The sequence below is a fragment of the Lepisma saccharinum genome, chromosome 8, assembly GCF_977018435.1.
Source record: "Lepisma saccharinum chromosome 8, izLepSacc3.1, whole genome shotgun sequence".
NCBI lineage: Eukaryota > Metazoa > Arthropoda > Insecta > Zygentoma > Lepismatidae > Lepisma > Lepisma saccharinum.
This window is the reverse complement of record NC_139236.1, coordinates 54363140-54389015: the sequence shown is the minus strand read 5'-3', so window position 1 is coordinate 54389015 and position 25876 is coordinate 54363140. Positions and strand designations below refer to the sequence as shown.

General features: G+C 38.9%; 1 protein-coding gene across 1 annotated transcript in view; it reads right to left on the bottom strand.

Moving 5' to 3' along the window:
• Positions 1 to 17846, bottom strand: part of LOC145991475 (nose resistant to fluoxetine protein 6-like) — a 44418-nt gene extending 26572 nt beyond the window's left edge. Inside the window, exons 1-4 of the mRNA XM_083127480.1 lie at positions 17645 to 17846; positions 5497 to 5681; positions 2092 to 2273; positions 916 to 1091 (exon numbers count right to left, since the gene is read on the bottom strand). Of these exons, the coding sequence (XP_082983606.1) occupies positions 916 to 1091; positions 2092 to 2273; positions 5497 to 5681; positions 17645 to 17846 (745 nt within the window). The remainder of the gene's footprint in view (positions 1 to 915; positions 1092 to 2091; positions 2274 to 5496; positions 5682 to 17644) is intronic.
• Positions 17847 to 25876: the final 8030 nt, after the last annotated feature.

Below are 25876 nucleotides of genomic sequence, written 5' to 3'. Positions count from 1 at the left end.
GGAGGGTTTTGCCCCCTAAAACAGTTTTTTTTAGCTAAAACACAAAAACACGTATTTCTTCCTTTGGGCCCCTCTATACACCTGCCAAGTTTCATGGAAATCGGAGAGCGACACTTAGATAACCTCTCTTGTGAGTGTTCGTTCATCAATTTCATAATATCATCACTCATCTTCATCTTCGGGATTAGACAAAAGAGGCAGAAAAGTATGTAAAATAAACCAAATTAATCAATGTTCCTGATAGTCACACTTTAGTACGTAGAAGTTACAAGTACGCCGTATCTTATTAATTAAGGTTATAATTTGTTTTATGTCACATTTCATCATTTTATTAGCATTGGATTTGTAATAAACAAGACTGTAGAATGCGGATTTTTTTCTTAAAGATCAACGTAATTTCTCCTGTTCTAACTCATCAAGTTAAAGAATTATAAGTATGATATTCTCCTAACATTACAGATAGATAATAATTGTACAAGAGAGGTGACCCTTTCTGCAGACACCCAAATGTCACCTCCCTTCGACGTAGTAAACCCTGGACTACATTAAGCAGAGTAACGAGGCTCTGGCGTCTAAACCCATGGCTAGTGTAATCCTCCGTGGGTTTCGCTATCGTCCCTGTATGTTTGCGATTGTCCGTTCATCCATCTCATCTTGTCACCATTCATTCCCATCGTCGCGATTAGACAGAGGTGGCAAAAAAGCGAATCCGTACCTGGACATGGGTGTTCTTTATGAGTATCCATTCACCAATGTCATCACATCATTACTCATCCTAATCTTCGCGATTAGTCAAAAGTAGCAGAAAGGCGACTAAAATAACAAAATAGAAATGTATATTTCCAAGGAGAATCTGCGTCTGTTCTTTGCCCTCCTTTGCCCTGCCTTTTCTACAATTGTGTAAATGATACTTACTTGAGTCTTCCTTGTTACTAGTCTCCAAGCTAACAGCTACTACTTTCTCCGATGTGCCTAAAGGTGTCTTGTTAACTTCGTAGGAGTAATTGTTTCCACAAATTTGCTTTAACTGCGGAACCATGTCGAAAATGGTTCCTATGACGACAAGGATGTACGCAGTGCCCAGCACTATCCTAAAATATAAATTAAGGCTGTATCAGCGTTTGGAAAGAATTTTATTGCGTATTATAATCTTATTGGTCTCATCTAGTGCTCGAAGTGGAAGTTTATATGTGGGGGATGCTTTTGGGGTTCCACATGAAGGATGCTTACGCAAATTATACTAGCAAGGGATGGGTATCCTTTACGCAAACTTTCTTAACTTGCAGGGGGAACACCCCTCACTTCAGGCACTAGCTTCACACTAGAGGTAACGTGTTCCCTAAATATATGGAAATCCATATTATGAAGAGGCCAATTAAATTATGGTGCTTTGAAGGGCATATTTGGCCATTTCTACGTGATAAAGCATATTTTGATAGATTTTCTGTCATATTCAACATATTTGAGCTTTTTCAAGGAATATACAGCCATTTTCGAAGTGGATTCGTTCTTACTCTCTTGTTCACTCTAGTTGTTGAATTTTTTACAATGATACGTCCCAGTTAATTTCCTGAAAAATTGGGAAAACCAGTCTCCTTTTCTAAAGGAATAAAATCAGAAAATGGACGTTGGCCTCAGAAAGTGAACTAAGTGAAAGTAGTATGTGAAAATATCTCAGCATGGGTTAAATACTAATGTTTGAAACAGCACAGTTGTAAGGGCATATTTGCAAAAATGTTAGGTCATAAGTGCATTTTTTATTTTGCATATTTTGTTCATTTTTTAGGTCCTAAAACTCCTAGCCTTAATCATAACATTTACAATTCAAAGGGATTTTTTTACAAATGCAATCAATCAATAATAGAATATGCAGGGCATAGGTCGCAATGGACTAGACGTTATTTTATTTTCGTTTCAAGACAATCCCTACACACACTCACTTCTAAAGAAAAAATAAGCACATCCACTAAGAAGATTGAAAATAAATTCTTTAACAGATGGAATTGAGATCTGGTCAGAATTTTTCACTTGTAACTGTATCATATTATTTCACTAAACTATCCATTAAAAAGTTAAATATTAGCTACATACAGAAGTATTGTTAGAGCAGGATCCTTCCAAGTGTTTGTGCTGCCACCCAATGTTCGTATTTTTATCATTTGGACACTTCTCTGGGACGTGTCGAATACATCTGCAGATATCTCAATAATTTTCCATGCGTCGTCAGAAGAACAGGATCTTGGAAGGCAAAGCCCAATTTGCACTTTTCGACTCTGAAAATGCAAATAAAATAACGAAAAACATATTTCAAGAAAATCCTCATTAGAGTAAACATTAGAAAATACAGATTTTGTGCTTTTGGGTCATTGTTAGGCCAATAATGTTAGATCAGGTTTGTAAATATGATTATGGGTAGGGCTCGGAAGTTGAGGAGAAATCATTTTTTTCTTATTGTCCGAAGACGAGGCCCAACATAATATATGTTCATTTTGGGTCATTGTAGGCCAGAAAAAGGTGGGTTTCATTTGTCCTTTTTTGCCTTTTTTGGCGTTTTTTGGCTTATTGGTCCTTTTTTAAGCCTCTTTTTAGGTCTTAATAGCTTTTTTTTGTAAACTTCACCTTCTTTCGACTACGTTTTTACTGCACATTCTCAACTCGAATCATCATCAGTTCATCACTTCTTAAACATCCTTTCTGTAGTGAAGAAATAAAAAGAAAGAAATACATTTGAACCATCCCTGAAAGGAGAGAAAACCATTTTTGGACGACTGAAGCAGGTACGGTACAAGGTCCTTTAACCGTAACTTGTCTGGAAAGTCGCGCTGTAAGTGGCAACTTTCTCTTGTTTTGAAGCTTTCAGTTTTTTCGCACTGTGGGTTCCATACCACCAGAATTTTGTATTTTTTTATGCATTAAATATGTAAGTAAAACTGAAGTTATTAATTAATTTGGATCACATTTATACGTCCTTTTTTCCGTTTTTAGGTTATTTTTTGATATTTTGAGGTCTTTTTATAGGTATTTGTTTTTTTGGCAATTTATAGGTCTTCAACTTTCGAGCCCTAATTATGAGTGTGTTATGTTGCCTCTCTGGCCTATATTTCAGCGTTTCCACCATGACGCAATCTTTGCCAATACAGTTACTGTGATTTGGGGAACGTATATCTCCTCGAAATATTTTATGTAAAGCAAGAGAAGAAGATGTGGTATCTGTGGCTTTCGTGATGGTATAATTCAACATTTGTCCTCATCTATTGGCGCGAATAATCTAAGAAAATCTTCATTCAAGACGATCGGCCATGAGTTATGTAAATTATAAATTAGAAGACTGTATTTTGAATTCAATTATATGGTCGTTACATGCGTACACGTTTCCTGCATCTATTGGAAGTATTATGGAATGCTAGTGTTGCCAACCAATACTAAAATGTCACTTTTTCACTTCGACCACAATATCGCTATTTCCAAACCCATCAATTGCTACGCATGACTTCTATCGCTTGCATGACGTCAATCCCAAAACTGAGAACTTTGACCCTGAGATAATTTCTCATGGTCTGTATACCCAGAAAATGGCTTTCTGAAAAAAGTCATTCCGACTTAAGCTATTAATTAATTTCTAGAATTTCCCGTATGGAATGACTTAGTAACCAAAAGTAGACTGTTGTAAATACTTCAATAGATGAGGTGAGGCTTAATAATGCAACCCGGTGGGAATATCTCTCCTACACGTTTTAGAAGTTACTGTGAAATTTAGGAACAATAATCTACCCTTACAAAACGGGAACCGATAGCTTTTCATGTAACTTTGAATAAATTATTATGCATGAATATAGATAATGGTTATAAATTACAATTTCTTGCACGATTATTATATTTTTTTAAAACTCAATAGTTAAAAAGCCGATCTCCGTGGCGGAGTGGTAAGCACAGCGCGCTACGACGGCAGGGGTCATGGATTCGAATCCCGGTCTGGGCATGGGTGTTCTCTGTGAATGCCCGTTCGTCAGTTTCATTAGTTATCTTTCACCGTCACGATAAACCTAAAAGGGCAGAAACGCGACGCCAAATAACTGAAGTACAATAAAATAATAGTAACAATACTAAATTACATGTTAGATTCGAACTCGTTGAGCATAATTCAGCCACAATAAAAGCTTCTAAATATCGTCTTGACTAAAGAGTGATAGTAACGATATACAGTATATTAAAGTTACTTGTTATAAAGTTTGCATAACGACTTGGTGAATCTAGTTTATGGTCTGGAATTGCCATATTCACCATGGGAACTTCACTGGGGTGTATGCTGATTCAAAGCCCAAGGTTGCTTGTCTCTAAGCAGGCTTCCCGATCGGCGGTTGCTGCCTGAGATAGTCGATGTTTCCACTGCGATATTGTGCCGTGGTTTGGAAGGTTGATACGGTCGAACTGTGTGCTGCGTAATATTGTGCCGATTCTGTTGATCGTGTGGGGAATAAAGCATGGATTGCAAGGAGCTTTATACCCGTTTAGAAGTGCAGAAGCGAGACTTAGTAGCTGGGCAGAAGTTGCGTCGAAATCCACAAGCTATCGGTTGCCAATCTTGTGAAACGCATAAAAGGTATGTGCTCATTATAAATGCATGCAAGTTGCATTTTTTAAAAAAAGTTTCGTTATGTATTTGGTGCGTTGTAATGAGAATTCTAGGCACGACACCAAAACGGTACGTACGAATTTCGGCTCTTTACGTTAAAAAGTGGCTACAGTGCTTGTAGGTTACTTTGACAGTATTTCCTTGATCGGTACCTCGTCCGGAGAAAGTTTGCAGCATATGACGAATACTGATAGCGACGTTTTTTGCGACAAACAGCAAATTTGCACCTTTCACTTGTTTATAGGCTACTGTAATAGCTTTTTCCCAGAGTCTTTATCCAGGTTTTAACGTTACGATAAGAAGTGAAAATCATTGGACATACAGGGGTCCCGGGTTCGAATCCCAGGTTGAGCATGGATGCTTTTGAGCGTCCATTCATCAATTTCATCATATCATCGCTCATCCTCATCTTCGCAAATTAGTTAAATGTGGCACAAAAAGCGAAGTAAAATAAAACAAATCAATCAATCATTGGTTTTGGACGTAGAACGTACACCCAACGGCGAAAGAAACAGTAGGCGAATTGTCCACCACCATTTTCATTCGGTATGTATTACACAATGTGATAACAATGAATTGAAATAATAACGCCAATAAGGAGAGAACAATGCCTGCTTCGAACCAACATAGTTTCATTCCTTAAAACAACACAGGATGTAGAATAAGAAAGAAATGAAAATAGTGGTGGACAACTTGCGTACCATTATTTTTGCCGTTGACTGTACAATGCGAAAATCCCGAAATTTTCGTTGACGTCTTTCAAACTTCCCGTCACGGTAAAGTCGGCCATGGGTGATGATGACAGTTCAAAGCGCCCTGTCGGTCGAAGACATATTAATGGGGGTTCCGGGGCGATTGCTTACCTCAGTTACGTTTTCCAGAGTGAGATTGAACCTGACCGTGGCTACATGGAACTGGAGAGGAAAGGGGAAGGTGGCGTTGGGGTCCTCCCCATCGCTGGACAGGAAGCGGCACAGGTCCCTGGAGCCCATCCAGAAGTCGTTGCCGGCGAAGAAGTTGGAAGGGTAACGCCCGCTTGCCTCTGCCACTGGAAATATGATGACAGTAAATATTTTTTTAAAAATAATAATGAATGCCTTATCAATCTTTCAAACTGATAAGAAAGTTGGAGTCTTAATGTCTGAAGATTATAGTACAAAGTAAAAAATGTTAACATAAAGTATAGATATATACTGGGTGAGTCTTTTAAAAGAGGCCTAGTGGAAAATGTGTTCCTTGCTTGTAGGCAACCCTGCTACACCGAAGAGAAGAGCGGGGCAGAGAACAGTCCAGGATATGTCATGTCATGTCATGTTGTCGAATATGCTTGGCACCGATATCCTGGACTGTTCTCTAACCCGCTCTTCTCTTCGGTGTACCAGGGTTGCCTACATGCAAGGAGCGCATTTTTCACTGGGCCTCTTTTAAAAGACTCACCCAGTATATTAAACAGGAGCGTATATTCTAGGCTAGCTAGGCTACCTGCGAAGCCTGAAGTCTAGAGAATAAAATACAGGAGAAAAATAGATCAGAAATTGTAAATTGAATTATTCATATCAGTGAGATGATGATGGTGATTCTGGAGATGGCAACCTGATATCCTATGAGTTGGTAACATCATTTCCTATGAGTTGGCAACCTGATTTCCTATGAGTTAGCAACCTGATTTCTTATGAGTTGGCAACCTGATTTCTTATGAGTTGGCAACCTGATTTCTTAGAGATAGTAAATTTATTTCTATTCATAGCTTAGGATCACGTGACGTAGTGAGATAGCCCAGATCTTGGACTCGGTATACACCACTGATATTAAAGATACAGAAAGAGAAACTGTGCCAAAATTTAAGCCCACATTATATTCAGATAAGCCAATCGGGAATGAACCTACATTGTAAAGTTGGATCCGAAACACTGAGCATCGTGGATTCATCGGAAATCAAACCCATGGCTCTTAGATTAGAAGCTGAGAGCGTTACCACTACGGCATCGGGAAGATGGTTACGGGTAGACTCTTTCGGTTATTTTATGTTGCTTTTCTTGGGTTCATCACGACGATGAGGAAGAATGATGATCTGATGAATGGATGATGGGACAAACTCAATGGCACAGCCATGCCTTAACCAGGGTTCGAACCTAGGACCTCTGGCTTCGTAGCGCGTTATGATGACCACTACGTCACGGAAACCAGATAATCACACTCCGCATAAGTAATTAGAGACAATGGAAGAAGGTGAAAAACTATTTATGTGAAAGTAAGACATTATTTTGAACATGAAAATCACAAGTCAACGTAATCAGCTATAAAATTAATGTCAAAAATAATAATTACAGAAATAAATTGGTTTATTATAGAGGACAGGTGTCTGAAGCATGGTACAAACTAAAAAATATCCATTAAATGCAAATGCAGAACTTATATTATCACATGAAAATGTACATCAGGGGTGGCCAAACCACGACGCGCGTGCCGCTAGTACTATTCTTGACACTTTATGATTTCCACGTCCAAAATCTCCACATATATGAATTTAAGAATATATTAAACAGTGAATTAAGTATGTTGATACTGAAATTAAATTATTAGTGAGATTTTTTTCATTCAGCCGGCATTAAGACCCTGTGTTAAAATGGGTAGATGTTATAGAAGAGGGTATTTGGAAGATTCAGTACAGAAATTGGAAACTTCGTAGCTCAAAGTACGGATGGATAATAGGGGAGAACAATGTTCACATTCGTGGACTGACTGTAGTGAAAAATGAAGTGAAAATTACGGTATATAGGGACTGCCGCTTCCTAAATACACTCAATGTCGACTTCTTTCTCGTTCACGTGCTTCGCGCTAGATTACATTTGCACACTAACGAGGCTCTGGCGTCTGGACTCACAACCAGTATAATCCTCTGTGAGCTTGTGTTGTGTCCATATGTGTTCGTGATTGGCCTGTTATTAATTTCATCTCATCAGGTTTTATCCTCACCTTTGCAATTAACCAAAAGGGACGGAAAAGATAAGTAAAATAAATTGTGGGTTGGTGCTCATAATAGGTTTCGGATTCTACTTTAAACTGTATGTTCAGTCTCGATTAGGGAGGCTGTGCATAAAGTAGGCTTGAAACAAACTTCCCTGTGGAAGGTGGATATTGAGACATACGCAGAATAGTAAATACATTATCAAAATCCATGTGAAGTTGTGGAATACCGGTTCCTTGACATTTTTTTTTGTTGTTGCTTGCATGTATTATTCAAAACTGATATTTTATTCTTTCAACAAAAGATAATCATTATTTCTGGAACGCTAAATACTAGAACCCAGGGACAAGAATCATCCTAAACAGAACACATTGGAGTACATTTTTTTCATAATTCTAATAATTTAATTTCTGTAACTATCTTTCTGAAATGGCAAATGTTGGTGAAAGGAGTAAGGGTTAAAACTCAGTTCTCGTGTTTGGTAACAACATATTATGATACAACTAAAGTAAGCGTGGTCTCCCGCATAATCGCAATGTTTCCTCACCAAAAAATTAATAGAAATGACTTACTGGCTGTAGGTAATTTAGTTAAGGATCATGGAATATTCAAGTTGAAAATAAGTTCCTTCTTTCTATAGCGGTTATTTAACTTCACTTTTTCTACCTCTTGGGTTAATCACGACAAGGGTGAATGATAAACTGGATGGAATGGATATGGGTAAAACACGTTACACCTGGGATCTCTAACTTGTCGTGCGTTACGCCCACCACTCCGTCAAGGAGGCCGGCGCAAGTAGGTTTCCTCCGTAAAGTAAATATAATATTACTTTACTGTTACTTTACAATAATGATGAGTTACTTCTGAAAATAAATTTAATTCAAATACTTTTTAAAAGTAATTTTCCGAATCCTGATATTTACATCACATAATAGAAAAAAATATGTTCATTTGTTTTACACAAGAAATCAAATATTTTTCTTCCATATAGTCGAATAATTCCTGACATTATTAGCTGATTTGAATAATATAACTATAACACAATGCAAATGCATTTTATTGTGTATTAAAGATATGATGGATTTAGATATTTGCCCAGTAGCGTAACTAACACATTCTGCACCCCCTCTCCCCGCAACTTCCAGTTGTGCGCCCCTACTCGTTTTATAAAGAGAGCTTTCCAAAATATTAATTCACGCCTACATTTATATTAGGCATATACAAGTATGAAAATGCATACTAATTTGAATCAATGTAAAAACTGGTACGAAAGGTTAAGACAGCAAGCAAACGGTATAAAATTATTTATAAATATATATGAAAATACATTGTTACTACATAAATTACGATATTTCTTAATCTGCGTTTTTTGTTGGAAGCAATTTCCTGTGCTAGTTTGGTCAAATCCAGTTATCGAGCTCCAGTCTCCTCAATCTCAATCTTGTCATTGTGCTTCTTAAGAGATTTTTGATGAATTTCAGCTTGCAAAACGACTTCTCAGCCGATGAAGACGTCACAAGTAGGGTCAAATACAGCATATATGTAGTGATGTGTCAGGAATGCTACTACCCAGAATTTTGTTTTCTATAAAGACGAATTCTGCAACTTTCGCTGATGTTCGACATGTTTCTTCTTTTAATTTCAGTTGACACTACATTCCGGGGGGAAAAACAAACAATTTCTATAGCTCTAGTGAAAGACACATCATTTTTATATTTCTCCCAGAAAGGATTCCACTAACTGCTGTCTATTTGTGTGTTTCGTTAGGGCTGTGGGGTTTAAAAAGGTGAAGCTTTATTTGATTTGTTTCTTATTCTGAAATTTATTGTTTACTTGATTTACTAGAATATCTAAAGCAAGGTAGAAAATCTTTACTTTAAAACATTCCAATGGGTCGAGAAAACCATCTTCTGTCAATTCGTCGAAAGGAAAACTTTTGTGAACTATCGGTCTTTCTTACTACGCCCCCGAAGTTCTTGCGCTCACCGCACCGCGGGGGTTGCGGGGGTGTTATTTACGTCCCTCTATTTGCTTGATATCACAGATTTTACATTTCTTGTGCTTTTCTGATTGCGCTAAATGCTCGCCCACAAAAATGGGCCTATTTTCACAAACACTCTCCCCATATCGCAATAGAAAGTGGCAACACATGAGCGTAGGTGTAGTAAATATTGTCAATAAGTAGTGCATTCCATACTACATTCCTGCTGAGTGCAATTGCTACTTATATCTCACTTTCTCCTTTTTTGTTTGTTGTGAACCGGCTTTCACGCAATCGAGCACAAGAACTCAATCCAGGATTCTTTTATTTTTGATCAGACGTTATTTATTCTGAGTTAATTGCCTCTGGGACTTGTAAGATAGTTATTTTTCAATGCAAATCTCTTTAAAAAGATGAAAAGAACACAAAATATACTCGTAATTAATAAATAAACTGGAAATACGTTATTGTCGCAAAGTAGAGTTTCAACATATAATTTATATTGGAAATTACGCCTCCACGATAGCGCAGAGGCTAACAATGTTGCCGTAAGATTAAGGGATTCCAGTTTCAATTCAAGGTGGAGATAATGGACAAAGTGGTAGTTGTAAAGATAGTAGAAGATATAATCTCATCGCTATTTATTTTACATCCTATATATTTTTAATTAATTAAATTGTATTAATGCCGAAGCGCGATGATTCCTCTGTTTATTGGTGCTTCCATTTGAATCTATTACTCTCATATTGCAGCAAATACAGTGCGTTCGTTTTGGCTCGGGGCCGAGATAGCGCGTGGACAACTTTGAGCAACTCTTATAACACAGGTAAGTACTCTTTATGCAATATAAATATAATTGTACATGGTAAAGATACGTGCGTAAATAAGCGAGACGTTACGGGACGAAAATGCCGGCATCTGCCCCATGTCACGCGCTATCTCGGCCCAGAGCCAAAACGAACTTTTGAACTTAAATTATGTGATTTTTCTTTCAGAGAAGAATAACGCTTGATCTTACGCTAGGATTTGTTACCAGAAAAAAACATCAGAAGTGGTTGTTATATACATGGAGTTTCAGTAACAACGCAATAAAGAAAAAAATACCCTCCAAATCAAAGTTATGCCACACGCATAGTCCTTTCAATAATTATTTTCTCCTTGCCATACGAACAACAACAACAAAGTATAAAGCTGTGACTCGGTGAAATACTTTTCGTGGCACCCGTTTGGCAAAAAAAGGAAGGAAAAAATGACCACACGGGGAATCAAACCTAGGATTTCAGCTTACGAAGCTGGCGTTTTACCGACATGGACACAAGCCGCTGTTCAAAAAAGCATGCCATTAGGGAGATTTCTCCTGAAGATTGCACTTTTACCTGTCCGGCTCCAAACTTTCAATGTCCCTTCTCTCTAATTACATTAATTTGAAAGCAATACGCTTCATGGTATAGTCTCTAAGCTGTGCACACATTGCTCACAGACTATAAGTTAATGTTGTGTGTGTATATATTAATGAAGACGATCGGAGACGTGCTTTTGTGCAACACTAAGTTTCCAACCCCTAATAATCTTAGTGCTCTAGCTTGTGTCAACATAGCAGATTCTGATATGTGGCGACGAATCTTATAAGTCAATGGCACATACATAATTATATTTTTGAACTAACTATTTGACGAAGAGTTGTGACTTTTCAGGAAAATATGAAGACATTCATCCAGCCTGTATTGATTTTGGGAGCTTTTTTATCCTACTTTCGTGTTCAAATTACAAGCTAGTTAAGCAGTTTGCATACGTAAAAGAAAGTTACGAAAGTGATCCTGAAGTCACATCACATAAGCCGTGATAGACATTCTTATTGCCTTGGATTGTTTATTTTCTCCCGTCCGCATCTAGAACATCAATTTGATTTTTTTGTTAGCTTCCCTTTTCTTCCACTTTTAGTTAATCGCGACGAAGAAGATGAATGATGATATGGAAAAATTGATGAAGAGACACTTGCAAAGAACGAGTCTGGGTTTTCCCACAATCCGGAGTGTCATTACCGCCGCGTGCACGTATGTTTATGACGTTACCCAGCTGCAGCTGTGTTTATCTTCGATTGAAAAGGAAGGTAATTGGTAAATGAATGTAAGATGAAAGTATATATGAGGGATCTATGTACATTGGGAAATTAGTATTTATGTAAAACTGAGACTTGAGAGAGACGACAAGATAGCTGAGAATATGGAAATGATAGAAAAAACGAGTGGAAAGAATTCAAATAACGATTGTATTGTTGTTGTGCAAGTGTATCGAAATATTGAGTATATATATACGTAGCTATTACTTATATAATGTTTGCAAGAAATAACACTGTATTTATAATGGTTTAGACGATTTTATGTTGTGTATAATAATTAAGTGTAATAGACTGGCACATTTAAGTAGTACTTGTAGAATGCTTGCAATATTTTAACAATACTGTATTTACAATGTTTTTTTGACGAATAACGATAAATGATTAATAGTTAATAGGCTGATGCTGATTTAAGTTTTTGTATAAAATTGATACAAGTAATCCTGTGTAACGTCTTTTGAAATAAGTAAAGAAAAGTCATATTTGACTCTCTGGATAGGTTTAACTTTTCAGTGTAAACACAGCTGTGCAACATCATAAACACACGTTTGATTTTTTTTAAGTCCACTTTATGCACTATGCACCGTGTGCCCAAAAACACACGTGCACGCGGCGGTGATTACACTCTAGATTTTGAGAAAACCAGCCAAGGAAGGTCTTGACATATGTCACGGCGGAAATGAACCGATAAGAAGCCTCGGCGCAAATGACTCGGCACAAACGACACGACACCGCAAAGAACACCCACACTCAGGTCGGAATTCGAACGCGGGTCCTCTTGGTGAACGTCGACTTTGCTGTTACGTTAATCTAGGGAAAGAAGTAATTGAACCACCATCCACTCCCCTCTGCTTTCAAATAAACATAAGCTTTTCGCAAGCGAATGGATTGAGGCTTTTTTATATATATATAAGTTATGGGATACTGATTATCTCGAACATATTTTCCTGAATTTTTCCCCGCCTTTCTCTTTTAAAATTGGACACTGTGTTACATTAATAATTAAAATGCAAAGCTTTCATGTAACCGTTTCATTTCACTCGGCAAGTCAGAAAATTTCCTGCATCCGGTGAAAAACTTTCGTGGTTAGCAACACTGCAGAGTGTTGTTTTCCCGAACCTTTACTTCGGCTGTACTGCCACACTCGATCGGACCCGAAGCTGATCTTGAACTCAAACGAGTGTGCCAGATCTTGTGAACAGAACTGTACCACTTAAAAGGGAGGTTATCTAAGTGTCCCCCTTCGATTTCCATGAAACTTGGCAGCTGTATAGAGGGGCCCAAAGGAAGAAATACGTGTTTTTTTTCTTTCGGATAAAAAACAGTTTTATGGGGCAAAACCCCCTTCTCAAATGTCAAGAGGAGGACAAATTGAAGTGAAGATGTGACCCCTGTGTCCCCCTTCCGATTTCCATGAAATTTGGCAGGTGAACAGAGGGGCCCAAATGATGAAATACGTGTTTATTTGTTTCGGCTAAAAAACGGTTTTAGGGGCAACCCCCTCAAATGTCAAGATGAGGACAAATTGAAGTGGGATCTGACCCCTGTGTCCCGCTCAGATTTCCATGAAACTTGCCAGGTGTATAGAGGAGCCCAAAGGAAGAAATACGTGTTTCTTTGTTTCGGCTAAAAACCTGTTTTAGGGGGCAAAACTCAATTCTCAAATGTCAAGATAAGGACAAATTGAAGTGGGGATCTCACCCCTGTGTCCCTCTCCGATTTCCATGAAACTTGGCAGGTATATAGAGGGGCCCAAAGAAAGAAATACGTGTTTTTTTGTTTATGCTAAAAAACTGTTTTAGGAGGCAAAACTCCCTCTCAAATGTCAAGATAAGCGCAAATCGAAGTGGGGATCTGACCCCTGTGTCCCCCTCAGATTTCCATGAAACTTGGCAGGTGTATAGAGGGGCTCAAAAGAAGAAATACGTGTTTTGTGCTTCAGTTAAAAAAACTGTTTTAGTGGGCAAAACCCTTCCTCAAATGTCCAGATGAGGACAAATTGAAGTGGGGATCTGACCCCGAAACCACGTAAATATAGCATAGGAAGAACACGCAAATATAATTGGAACACACAATTATGGACACGTACAATTACCGTTTACTACCTCATTTCGTTGCATAAAGGTATTTCCAAACAACAGCGCCATAAAGTAGTCTAACGTTTATTTGTAATGTCTTTGTACGCAGCATATTCGGAGATTCGAATTGCGAAACTATATGTGTTGGAGCTTTCGTTTTGTCGACCCACAAATCATCTGCCCTCCCTCCACTTCCCAAAACATTATGCAATGTTTTAATACAAGCAGCACGTGATCAGAATATCAGGATCCATTCTAAGGGAGCAACTTCAAAATATCAAACCGGCCTGGAGAGAAAGTTGTTAGCACTTGTGTAAAAACTATGACCGCTGCCACTTTTCTTTCTTACTTCAATATTATTTTCACCGAACAAAAATATTAGTACTACGTCACAGAATAGCGCAACGGAACGATAAGTAAATATTCACTGTTTACATTTGAAGTGCAATTATTGATGAACATGGAAATATAAATAGGAAATTATTCGTTCTTTATCTTCTCTCTACCTGACTTGGGAACATAAGTTTTAAAGATCTCATTAGAAAGACAATAAAATGTAACGGAACTGATTTTGTGTAAATTGCCTTTTATACTTTGAACAAGGGCGTTCCGAGAAGAGGAGGTTGGGGTTAATGTCCCGAAATAACCTCGAAATGAAAATGTTAACAATAAAGCATGAAAAATTAGCAATGTTTAAATCACAAAACTCTCTCTTTTTGCTATATATTAATATTGGAGAGAGCGGAACTCTCGTCATTTCTCCCCCGAAATTCTTTCCTGGGCATGACTCTGACATTGAACTGAGTCGGCCAGCGATGAAATCCAACATCAGATTTAAAGGAAATTTATACAGCAAATAACGAAGAAATTGCCTTTTTAAAACTGCAGCAATTTAGTGTAAAATGGGATGAAAAATGTAGTGGTGTAAACTAATTACTAAATAAATGATTCCATTTAGGTGGAAAATGTCTGAAATATGCCTAATATCTTGCACCCACCACTCCTATTAATATCAGTAAAATGGTTTTGGTTACAGAGTCGTAGCTACGGGGGGGGGGGGGGTCAGGGGAAAAGAGGCAAACGGGAAAATTTAGGGAAAAAGTACACGTCATAGCGCCCTATGGAAATATTGGCACTTTCCAAAGAAAATAAAGACTTTTCTGAAAGTCAAATCAAGTTCATTCATATTCCTTAAAAATATATAGTGCATACATTTTGTTCATGATCATGTGATATGCAAGTGGCAGAGTGATGATGTAAGTATGCGTATTGATAAAGTAATTATGAAGGTATATTGTAGAGCTGCATTAACAAACAGAAATATAGTATTGATTATTGTCAGTTATAAAATGAAACTTCATCCTGGGCTTCTATTACGAGTATATTTATTATATTAGGACTTCACACTAGCGATCATGTGTATACTGTAATGGACTAATGGTTGTACTCGGCGCTTTTTTTCTGGGAAGAATGGTTCCGGTATGTTCAAGTTGGTTTCTTATTGTTATGTTCATCATATGTATGTTCATTAATGTTCAATGATCCATGTAGTCACACACACACGCGCACGCATACATTTCTTCCGTTAAAATAACATGTAGCACTTTTATTCTCACCTATAAAAAGGTCCCGTTACGACGTACCGTTGCGTACAGCCATGTGGAAAGTACTGCTTGGCATTGCATTGCAAATTGCTAAGTTGAATGGAAAAATAAATTATGACAGATTCACACTTCTAACCTTTTTGTCTTGGTGAGATTTATACAGTTATAAAACAATTTTGTTCTAAGGGAGTATGTGCACTTGAAACAAAGTATCATCTTTTACTATGATTTGACTTACGCAGTTGGGGAGTTGTTTGCGCACGAATTACATATGCTGACCTCCATGGCAGAGTGGTTAGCATAGCGCGTTACGACGTTAGGGGTCCCGGGTCCGAATCCAGGCCTGGGCTTGGATATTCTTTTCTTTGTGATTGTACCTTCATTAATTTGATCATATCATCACTCATCTTTATCTTCGCGATTAGCCAAAAGTGTCAGCAAAGTAAAGTAAAATAGACCAATAGGGCAATAATTTTTTTCCTAAGCAGGGGGTTAGTGTTGCCCACGGGACGAGACGGGACAGGCTTTTAAAAATTCGAGACGAGACGAGATTGACCATGTGTCATAAGACAAACTAATATTTTCGAGACGAGACAGCATTTCCACGAGGCTCCACGAGACGAGACAGGCTAAAGTCTCGTCTCGTGGGCAACACTACAGGGATTGGAAGCGCTAAAGTATATTCTCACCCAATGATGAGGGTTGGCGCGGAAATTTCTAAATATGACCAGTGCTCGAAGTGGAGATGAGTTTCCCCTCAGTTAGCCCCAAGGCTCGAGAATACCTGACAATTCTCACTTCGATCACTCTTTGGTTACTGTATATTGAACTTAGCCGGTCCCCTTGGCGCAATGGTAAGAGTAACGCGCTACGATGCCAGAAGCCACAGGATAAAAACCTCGACAGGAATAGATGTATCATTGTGTTTGCCCCATCAGCGATTTCATCAATGCATCCTCGTCGTCACGATTAAACCGATCGACGTAAAATAACGAAAATGAAAGCAAATAACATAAGTCAGAGTACATATCAGTAATGTATTTTTAATGGAAAATTTTCCCCGATAATTGATTGATTAGAGGTTAAGAATGCGAAATGGTAGAATAAAAATCATGTTTTTGGTCCGTTAGATGACGCCAGTGTTGTGATTTACACATTAGAAACGTTAGTGACAGGCGGTTCCGGTAGCGGACCCATTCAAGTACTTTCTTTGTCCTTGGGTACCTGAGGGCCAAAACTGAGCACACTTTTCTGCAACTGTAAAATTTTCTAGAAATTTAATTCCAGTTTGATCATTTTTATTATTTTGTGTTCTTTTGACTTTATAAACCATGGTACGTATCCGTCATGTGAAATTATTGAGGAACTCGCGCAGTTTCATTCAGGAAATGTCCCGAAAAATCCGATATGTATAGCAAACCCTAAACTAACAGAGACACTGTGTGATCGAACTGGATCGGGGAATGCAAGGGATGGTATCCCTACCGGTGAGGGAAATTTACGCAAACCCTCCTCCCAGCTGTCCATAGTCACCATGTTAAAATATAGGAGCATCCTCCTCACCCTTCCTCAGTGAGCCCAAGGGCTCAAGCAAATATTACTCAACCTAACAATTTCCACTTGGAGCGCTGCGCACCCTGGATATAAACGTGGAGTCCATAGCTTTGCAAACAGCAAGGGTACCAATACACTAACATGTAATTTCTCATTTTGAGTTTGTTTTCTGCAAATTTTGGCTGATCGAGACGATTAGGACATTAGATGTGTAGCCAGTAATTTGCTGGAAGAAGCTGAACCTTCTGTTAAGAAAATACTGTGTTGGAGGTGCTACGACACGGGGGTTTGTGTATTTTGAGTTTTAAGTCCATATTATGCACAGATAGGCTTATCGGGACTGGATCTAGAGTTTATATCTTCACAGCTATCAAACTAGGGAACAAAGCTATGACGTTACCACTACGCCATCGGGGAGGCCCTACAGGGGTTCCTTTGTTTGAATCCAGGGTAAGATGTAGATGTCTTTCTAGCCTTCTTTCCCTCCCATCCTGGGGGCAACCCTGGAGGGTAAAGGCGGCCGAAGCGTGGTGCTCATCACATCACCTCTAAAATGGCGGAGATCAAGAATGTGTGAGGGCCCTACCCCCCAAATCCCCTAAATGTGCGTTCATGGCACGCAAGTGGTTTCATGCATGTATAGTGTGGCACTTAATCTCCTTGAAAACAAACTGATTTTGCATCTTTAGGTTCTTGAAGCATCTACTCACATTTAATGGCCCAAGTCCTCCCATCTTTCAGGTCGCCGAGGAAACTATCCATAGAAGTAAAGCACTGGTCCGACACTTGATCCGTGCTTTCATGCCAGACCCGCACCAAACCATCGGGATTGTATATCTCGAGAACGGAGTCATCCCAACAATGCCCATACTGAACACCAACAACGAGCGCAGCAACAATGGACAAGTGCATGTTGTGCGAAACGAAAATTGAATGAAAAGTGGAAGCCTCTCGAGACCATCGTCCCCCGCCCCTCCCTCCCCTCCCCTTAGGGGCCACTCCGTTAGTGGACGGCTTTCTCCGGACTCGTTTGACCGTCGGAATTAAGAGTGGGAAAAAGGTAAAACCTCCTTCTGTTTCGATTGGTCTGCGCCGTGTGACATCCGGATTTTTACCTCCCAGGAGGGAGGGAGGACACGCTTCCGCGTCGGTCGAGAAGGGAAACCAAGTTCATCGTAAAAATGAGAAAGCATCTCTCGGTGCTGGACTGCGGGGCATACATGTGTAGCAGCGCACGTCTTTTGGTGCTCGAGTTCTGGTTAACATGTTGTGATGATAATCTTGATGATATTGTGGCAGGAGGGGGACTTGGAGAAATTTCTCCTTCTGGGCACCTGCATGCATCGGCGACCGCAGAAAAACTGTCTGAGGAATCAAAATACAGTACTTAAGTCGGGTGTGGTGATGTCATGTTTGCGTGGACGTGACATCATAAGGAAAAAACGTTTTAAAAGAAAGAAGAGAGATGAAAAAGTATAGAACGAGAGAAAGAAGAACATTAGCATTTGCGGGAAAAATTCAAAGGGGGATCAAAATGAAGATGCTATATATTTAAGTGGCACATACACACACTGAAAACCGCATAATGTCATTTAATGTTTGCGTGTGATCGTAGTATGGAAATGTTTTGAGAGAGAGAGAAGGGAAGAGAAATAAAAGCGAGGGACAGACAAAGAGTAAAAGACAGAAATATAGCGCGAGAGAAAGGAGAAGGAAGATAAATACAGAATCGAGAGAGAGAGTTGAACGAAGGGAGAGAAAGAGAAAATTGAAATAAATATACACGAGGGGAGAGAGAGTGAGTGAGAAAGTAAGATACAAAGAAAAGAGTGACAGAAAGAAAAAAGATAGAGAAATTAAGAAACGAAAAATATAAATAAAGAAGAGAGAAGAAAGAAGAAAATGAGACAGAGAATGGAAGAGATTAAGAAAGGAAATAGGTAATATGAAGTGTGTTTTAAGAATGGGGAAAGAAGGCGAAAAAGTATTAAGAAAAGAGAAAAGACAACATTAGGGAAGTAAGGGGATAGGAAAGATGATACAAGTAAGTCAAGAATTTTCCGATATTCCAGAAGAGAAATGCAAAGACTTAATCCTACCTGTTGACGCCCATGGAAAGAGAGATTCAGTGGCGGTGATTGGGTTCCAAAACTAAGGGACGAGGGAGGAAGTTTACTTTCCCTTGATACCTAAGGTTTAACATAGTGCGGGAGCAAAAGTGGCAAAAAGTGGTGGGCGGGGGGTTCGCCTCCCCTAATCTCCGCCACTGGAGAAATTAATAAAAAAAACAGACAAAGAGAGAGAGAGAGAGAGAGAGACGATCACGACGAAGGCAACCAGCCTTCCTGCAATTAGTTTTTTTTTTTTTTGTACATCTGAAGTTTGTTAAAAATTTGTTTCATGCATAGAGGCTACTTGCGATCCAACCAAATTTGTGCTGATCCTCGTTCGGTGGCGTCACCATTGAGATAAGATTAACTTACACACAGTCGGAACTACGTATGTTAATGTATGTATATATGCTTTTTGTACACTTTCTTGGTTGGAATTTTTAATACTTGGCCGTTGAGGTAGACGGGAGTGGTGCTGGAGGGCTGGCCAGAGGAACTTTTCTTAACGACCTGGGTTATTTCTCAGAGACCTATAAAAGGAACAGTTAAAATGAAGTATGTTTTTATTTCATATATCATTTCCAAGCTCGTATGGACTTGTAATTGCACAATGGGTGTCATTTATTCCCGTAACTTTCTTTGTTAACATTAAATCTCCCATTGATTGAAGAAATTACTACATGCCTTCCGTCTGTTGAAAATTCCTTCACATTTCGTAAACAATTCAAAGATGCCTGACTTTATATGTGATGCATTGTAATTATGCGTGCTAAGAAAGTTGAAGGTATTGCATTGTATTTGTGTTATTTTACGTCGCTTTTCTTCCACTTTTGGTTAGTCGAGACGATAAGGATGCGTGATTACACGAAATTGATGAAGAGATGCTCACAAAGACCACCTATGTATGCCCTGGTAGAACCCGAGAACTTCGTGGCGAGATGAAAAGTAAATTTCTTTGTCAATTTGTGCTTAGATATGTGCTATAAGTGTGAGATAATCCCTCTCATACACACTCACGCATACCTCAACTTATAAGAAGTCACTGGATTGACAACATAAGATGCACATATAATTTCTTAGCCAATAGTGCTTATCTTTTCCATGTTACAACACCATGTGTGTATTGAGGCCAATTTTATTAACTTTTGACAAATATATTCGTGTGGGTGCAGTTTTATCATTTTTGTTTCTATTCTTTTGTTTGTTTTTTTGCTTCAATATTTCAATCATGGTATCAATCGCAGTTGAGAGTTACTGATTGCTTGTAAATTGTCTCAGGTTCAGACAAATGGTCTCAGGGTAGAGGGCTGGCAATAACGGCTACGTAATCTGAAGTTTTTCTATTGGAAATCAGAATAATTCACCAGCAGTATTGAACTGTAATAAAAGTTACATGCAAAGCTTCTTAGAAGAATAAATCCGGCACTTAGTAAGAAGTAAAACTGTTACGTGCAACTGACGTAATGTTGATTGCAGCGGTTTGATTGCAAGAACTGTAACTTGGAATCTTACGCAATTCGTTCATGATGTGACATTATTTGTTCATTCCTGAACTTACCCGTTGTTTATGTAAAGTTTACGTGTATTGGCGATTCTGTCGATTTCCTACCATTGCATTGACTACTGCAAAAAATGTCTAATCAGCGTCTGAGTAGAAATCTTTGTACGTATTTGGAGAGGATACAGAGTTTATGTTGTGCATCTCCAACATGATCATGATGCACAATGAATTTCTTTGTCATAGTGAGGTTTCTCCGATGGTGTAGTGCTAACGTCGTTGCCTTGCAATTGAGGGATCCCGGATTCGATACCCGGTAAAGACACATAGTAGTTTTGATCCCATTAAAAACTGTAGATCCAGTCCCAATTAGCCTTTCTGAACATAAAGTGAAGTTAAAACAGATACAAAGAAACTCTTTGTCATAGTGGCAGGAGTAGGGTCAGAAAATTTTGAGCGATTGGGCAGTTTTTAACAAAAATATATGTCTCTCTCTCTTTCTCTCTCTCTCTCTCTCTCTCTCTCTCTCTGTTTTATCTCTCTACTTCTCTTGCCTATTAAATTGGTAGCCAAAATAATGTTACGTGCATTGAACCTAATATTTTGCGGTGCCCCAATTTATTTTATTTTTTTACATTCTTCTAGATCAACATACTCTGAACACAAATCTGATTCTTGCGACAAGGGTATTTGAATTTATCTCATTCTATCACTTTTCTCGCCTCTTGTTTTTACCTCTCTCTCTCCCTCTCTATCTCTCTCCTCTCTTTGTTTACACTTCCACACTCTTCTTATCCTCCTAATTTCGTTTCTCTTCTCCCTTAATATTTTCTTCTCTCTCTTCCATATATTGTACTATTTTTTACCTCATCTTCCTCTCGCTTCTATGTTCCTTACACAAACACAAACAAACACACACACACACACACATGAATTAATATATGATATACACATTTATTATGTTATTACATGTAAAAGTAAATTACTAAATATTTAAAATCTATTATTTATATATACAGGTATTGGACATTGAAATTGAAACACCTGCGCAAATAGCCTGGGATGTTCGTGGGACTCACCAGAGTCATCTGGTAGTTGAAATCGTACTTATGAGCAATGAGTCACGTTTGCGGGTCCTTGGTAGTCACTCCAGTAAAAGAGGTTCGTCGTTGAACGTGAAATCGTGTGTGTAGAGCGGTATAATGGGGGACATATCAGACTTCAAAATAGGGCAGATCGTAGGGGCGCGTCTAGCAGGTGCATCTGTGTCCAAAACTGCAACACTTTGTGACGTCTCACGAGCTACAGTATCCAGGGTGATGTGTGCATAAGAACAGGAAGGAAGAACCACATCCAGGAGGAGCAACTGCAGGGGACAACGGAAGTTGTAAATTCACGTCACGGCATTTACTAGGATTGTTGCACGTAAACGGAAAACCACCGCATCGGCAATCACCGCAGAAGTGAATGCACACCTCACAGAACCTGTGTGCACGAAAACAGTCTGTCGATACCTGCATAAGGCCAACATTCATGGCAGGGTTGCTAACCCGAATCCTTTCATCAGTAGCACAAAAGCCGTAAAGCGAGTTCATTGGTGCCATACTCATAAAAACTGGACGTTGCATGACCTAAAAAGTGTCATATTCTCGGATGAGTCCAGCTACACCGTGTTCCCAACAACAGGGAGAGTGTTCGTCTGGAGAAGTCCCTCTGATGCATACAACCCAGACTGCTTGATACCCACAGTTAAACATGGAGGCGGATCCGTGATGGTGTGGGGTGCAATATCGTGGCAGACTTTGGGCCCACTAATTGATCTCGAGGATCGTGTCACTGCCAAGGACTATAGGACCATTCTGGAGGACCATTTACACCCTATGGTTCAAACACTCTTCCCGGAAGGTGGTGTTGTGTTTCAGGATGATAACTGCCCTATTCAAACTGCTAAACGTAACACAGAATGGTTCGATGAGCATGACAGTGAGGTTGAACATCTGCCATGGCCCGCTCAATCGCCGGATCTCAACATTATTGAGCCTGTATGGGGTTTGTTAGAGGATCGAATGCGGAAATGTTTCCCTCCACCACGTACACGTGCTGAACTTGTCACTGTGCTTCAGGAGGAATGGCTCCAAATCCCTCTGCACACGGTGCAGGTCCTCTATCGATCCTTCCCACGTCGTGTTGCTGCTGTACTGGCCGCCAAAGGCGCCCCAATACCTTATTAAATAAAAATTATGGCTTTCTACCAGGTGTTTCAGTTTCAATGTCCAATACCTGTATATATATATATATATATATATATATATATATATATATATATATATATATATACACACACACACACACACACACACACACACACACACACACACACACACACACACACACACACACACATACAGTGGCAGAGATTAGGGGCGAAGTTGTCCCCTACTTTTTGCAACTTTTGCCCCCACACTATGCTAAACCTTGGCTACGAGGAAAGTAAACTGTCTTTGCCCCCCCCCCATCTTTAACACCTTGCCCCCCTAGTTTTGGAACCCAATCGCCGCCACAGTATATTTATATATATATATATATATATAGTAGTAAACCAATCCCTTTACCAACTGGTTAAAAATATCAATAAGTTACAAAACAGTTGAAATGGCTTTTGGTTTAGTTTTTGCATGCTTTTGTTTGGTGCCGATCTGTGGATTCTTGAAACAGAGAGACAAAGCATGCAATACTCACAAATAGGCACACAAACGGTATTTATCCTTCGTTCTTTGTGTGTATATTTGAAGTCAAAACTCACTGCTTATCTTTGTTGTAAAAACAAAACTCTTCCCCCAGATTTTGGTGGGGAGGATTTTTTTTTGACAATATTTTTTTTTTGGGGGGGGGGTTGGAATCGCCTTGGATTGTCCCTCCAATAATTTCGCATCCTGCTGATTTTACATCTGACAGTTGTATCCGAGAAGGCAGGTGTAGAAAAATCATATGGTTGCAATTGAGATTAAAGATTTGAGACAGCCGTAAAGGAAAGTGGACATGTTACCTACTCAGGTGTGTTGACCGTGACACACGTGTGTGAGGCCCGGAAGCGTTTTTGCTTTGAAACGTGAAAGATATTCCGCTGATATTTGCATGTGAACTGTCGTAAAGTTTTCAAACGACTATTCCCAGAGCTTGGCGAAGAAATTACAACCCGTGATTGCCGAAAACCATGAAATGGAAATGCAAGTGAAACTGAGTATATTTACTGAAATGCACTTTCTAGGGGAATTGCTATTCCTATTCGACCTAGAGGTTTGTGGTATTCGAAACGTTTCCGGTGTCAAGAAATCCCAGTAGCTTCTTTTGAAGCATCTGGTATTACATACCGGATGTTTCAGAAATAATTGAGGGGTTACAAAATTTATTTCAAGTCAAGTATTGAACGTACGTTAATAAAACCAGTCCAGAACGAACTGTACACACTAATCAAGGCCAATGATCTTTTGGTGCATCAATTAACACAGTTAAACATGCAATTTTGGTTTCTTTGAAATGATCAGTGGCCTGCCAGGATTTTCGAAAAGGGGCGAGGTCTGTATACTTTTTTTTATAGTTCTCATTTTGCCAATTTCCTGCCCTTGACGTTCTTTTTTTGGAATACTGGACCACAGGAGTGGGTTATGTACTCTATCGATCCTCCTTGGACACGCCACTGGAAGTGAGTGTCTCATCTGTTCAATTGGTGCATTTTTACTGCATCACACTCAGTGGTGTGCCAAGGATTTTCAAAAGGGAGGGTTTATTATACTTTTTCTTGGTAGTTAGCCCTCATTTTGTCATATTTTCCTACCATTGACATTATTTGTTTTAGGAATACTGGCCAAAGGGGGGTGGGGTTATAACCCCCACCAACCCCCCTTGGGCACGCCACTGATCACACTGGACAGCAGCTGATAAAATTGTACTTTGATGCATTGTCTGTGCATTTTCATGCATCAAAAGACTTCAATGTGTTATTGGAGTCACAGAATTTGAAATTATTGGTCAATTGACACATTCTTGGTTCTTGGAGCAAACAAACATACATGCTTACCATCAAGCTCTACAGCCTCTTGCAGACTTTAAACGCCTCCATTCTTCTCTGTTTTTGGCTCTTTCTTTTCATTTTCGTACCTTCATTTTTTTCAGTTGTTCATTGTTGCCTAACACTACGGCAACAAGTGGATTTTAATAGTAAATTTCCAATGGCAACTTCTACCACCCCCGTAGAGTTAGGCAACACACACAACGCCTTGCAGGGAAGCGAATATTTCAGGATCTAGGTGCACCCATTTTTATTGCCGCTGATTACAAATAAAATGACAGATTTTTTGAGAATTTAGTTTAACCCATTTTTTTTACTTTGTATTCGTGTTTAATTATATTGGAGTCATGTATTTAAATACATGTATAATTTTGTGGTAAATTGCAGGCTTACTCGATTTATTGTGAGTAGGATAAGAGATATGCTTGGGTACCCAGACAGCAAATACTCGTATATCTCTTCTTTATTTTTATATGGAAGAACAAACTAACATAGAAAGTACTTAATTTGAAATTTAGAAGTGGATTATTGTGTATGAAAATGTAATCATAACGGTACTATTTCAATCTTATACAGCAAGAGTGAACCCGTTGCCTGGATATGTCACGGTTAATAGTACTTTCGAACCAGATGTTACCATCTAAAATGGAGAAGAGTTGTTTCCCGTATCGTTAATCCTAAACCTATATTGGGAAAGGTATTTCAACGTTCTTTAGCGCACCAACCTTTGTTTTTCTGAATATCAGAGCCTTCGGCGCTTCACCTGCTCCCGTCACTTCACTCTGAATCGATGACCCAGATAACAATAATAGCCAGTCGACATTTCTTTCTGTTCCTTATACCTCGGTTTAGAAAAAATGTTCTTAATTATAGGGGCCCGTTTCATAGGCAGCAAGAAAAACTCCAGCATACGTTGCAATAGGCAATAAAATCAGTCTGTATACCAGGCAGAAAAAGAGCACAACGTGAATGCCACTAAAGAAAAGTGAAACTTTAACTTAGAAGAAAAAGGTTATTGGGAACACATGCTATAAGAATCAACACAATATGTGTTTTAAGAAAACAAGAAAACCCTGAAGAATGGCAAAGAAAGTGCAGAAGAAAAACTAACCAGGAATTAAATAAGTTAATGTAAACGAAACCACCTGACATCTGATAAATAGTTCCTTCCAGTGTTAGTTATGGTGTCATTTTGCTCGTAAATGTACTGGTCGTAGCTGTACAGCTCGAAAAGAATTTTAATTGTAATTCACTGTAGTTCAGA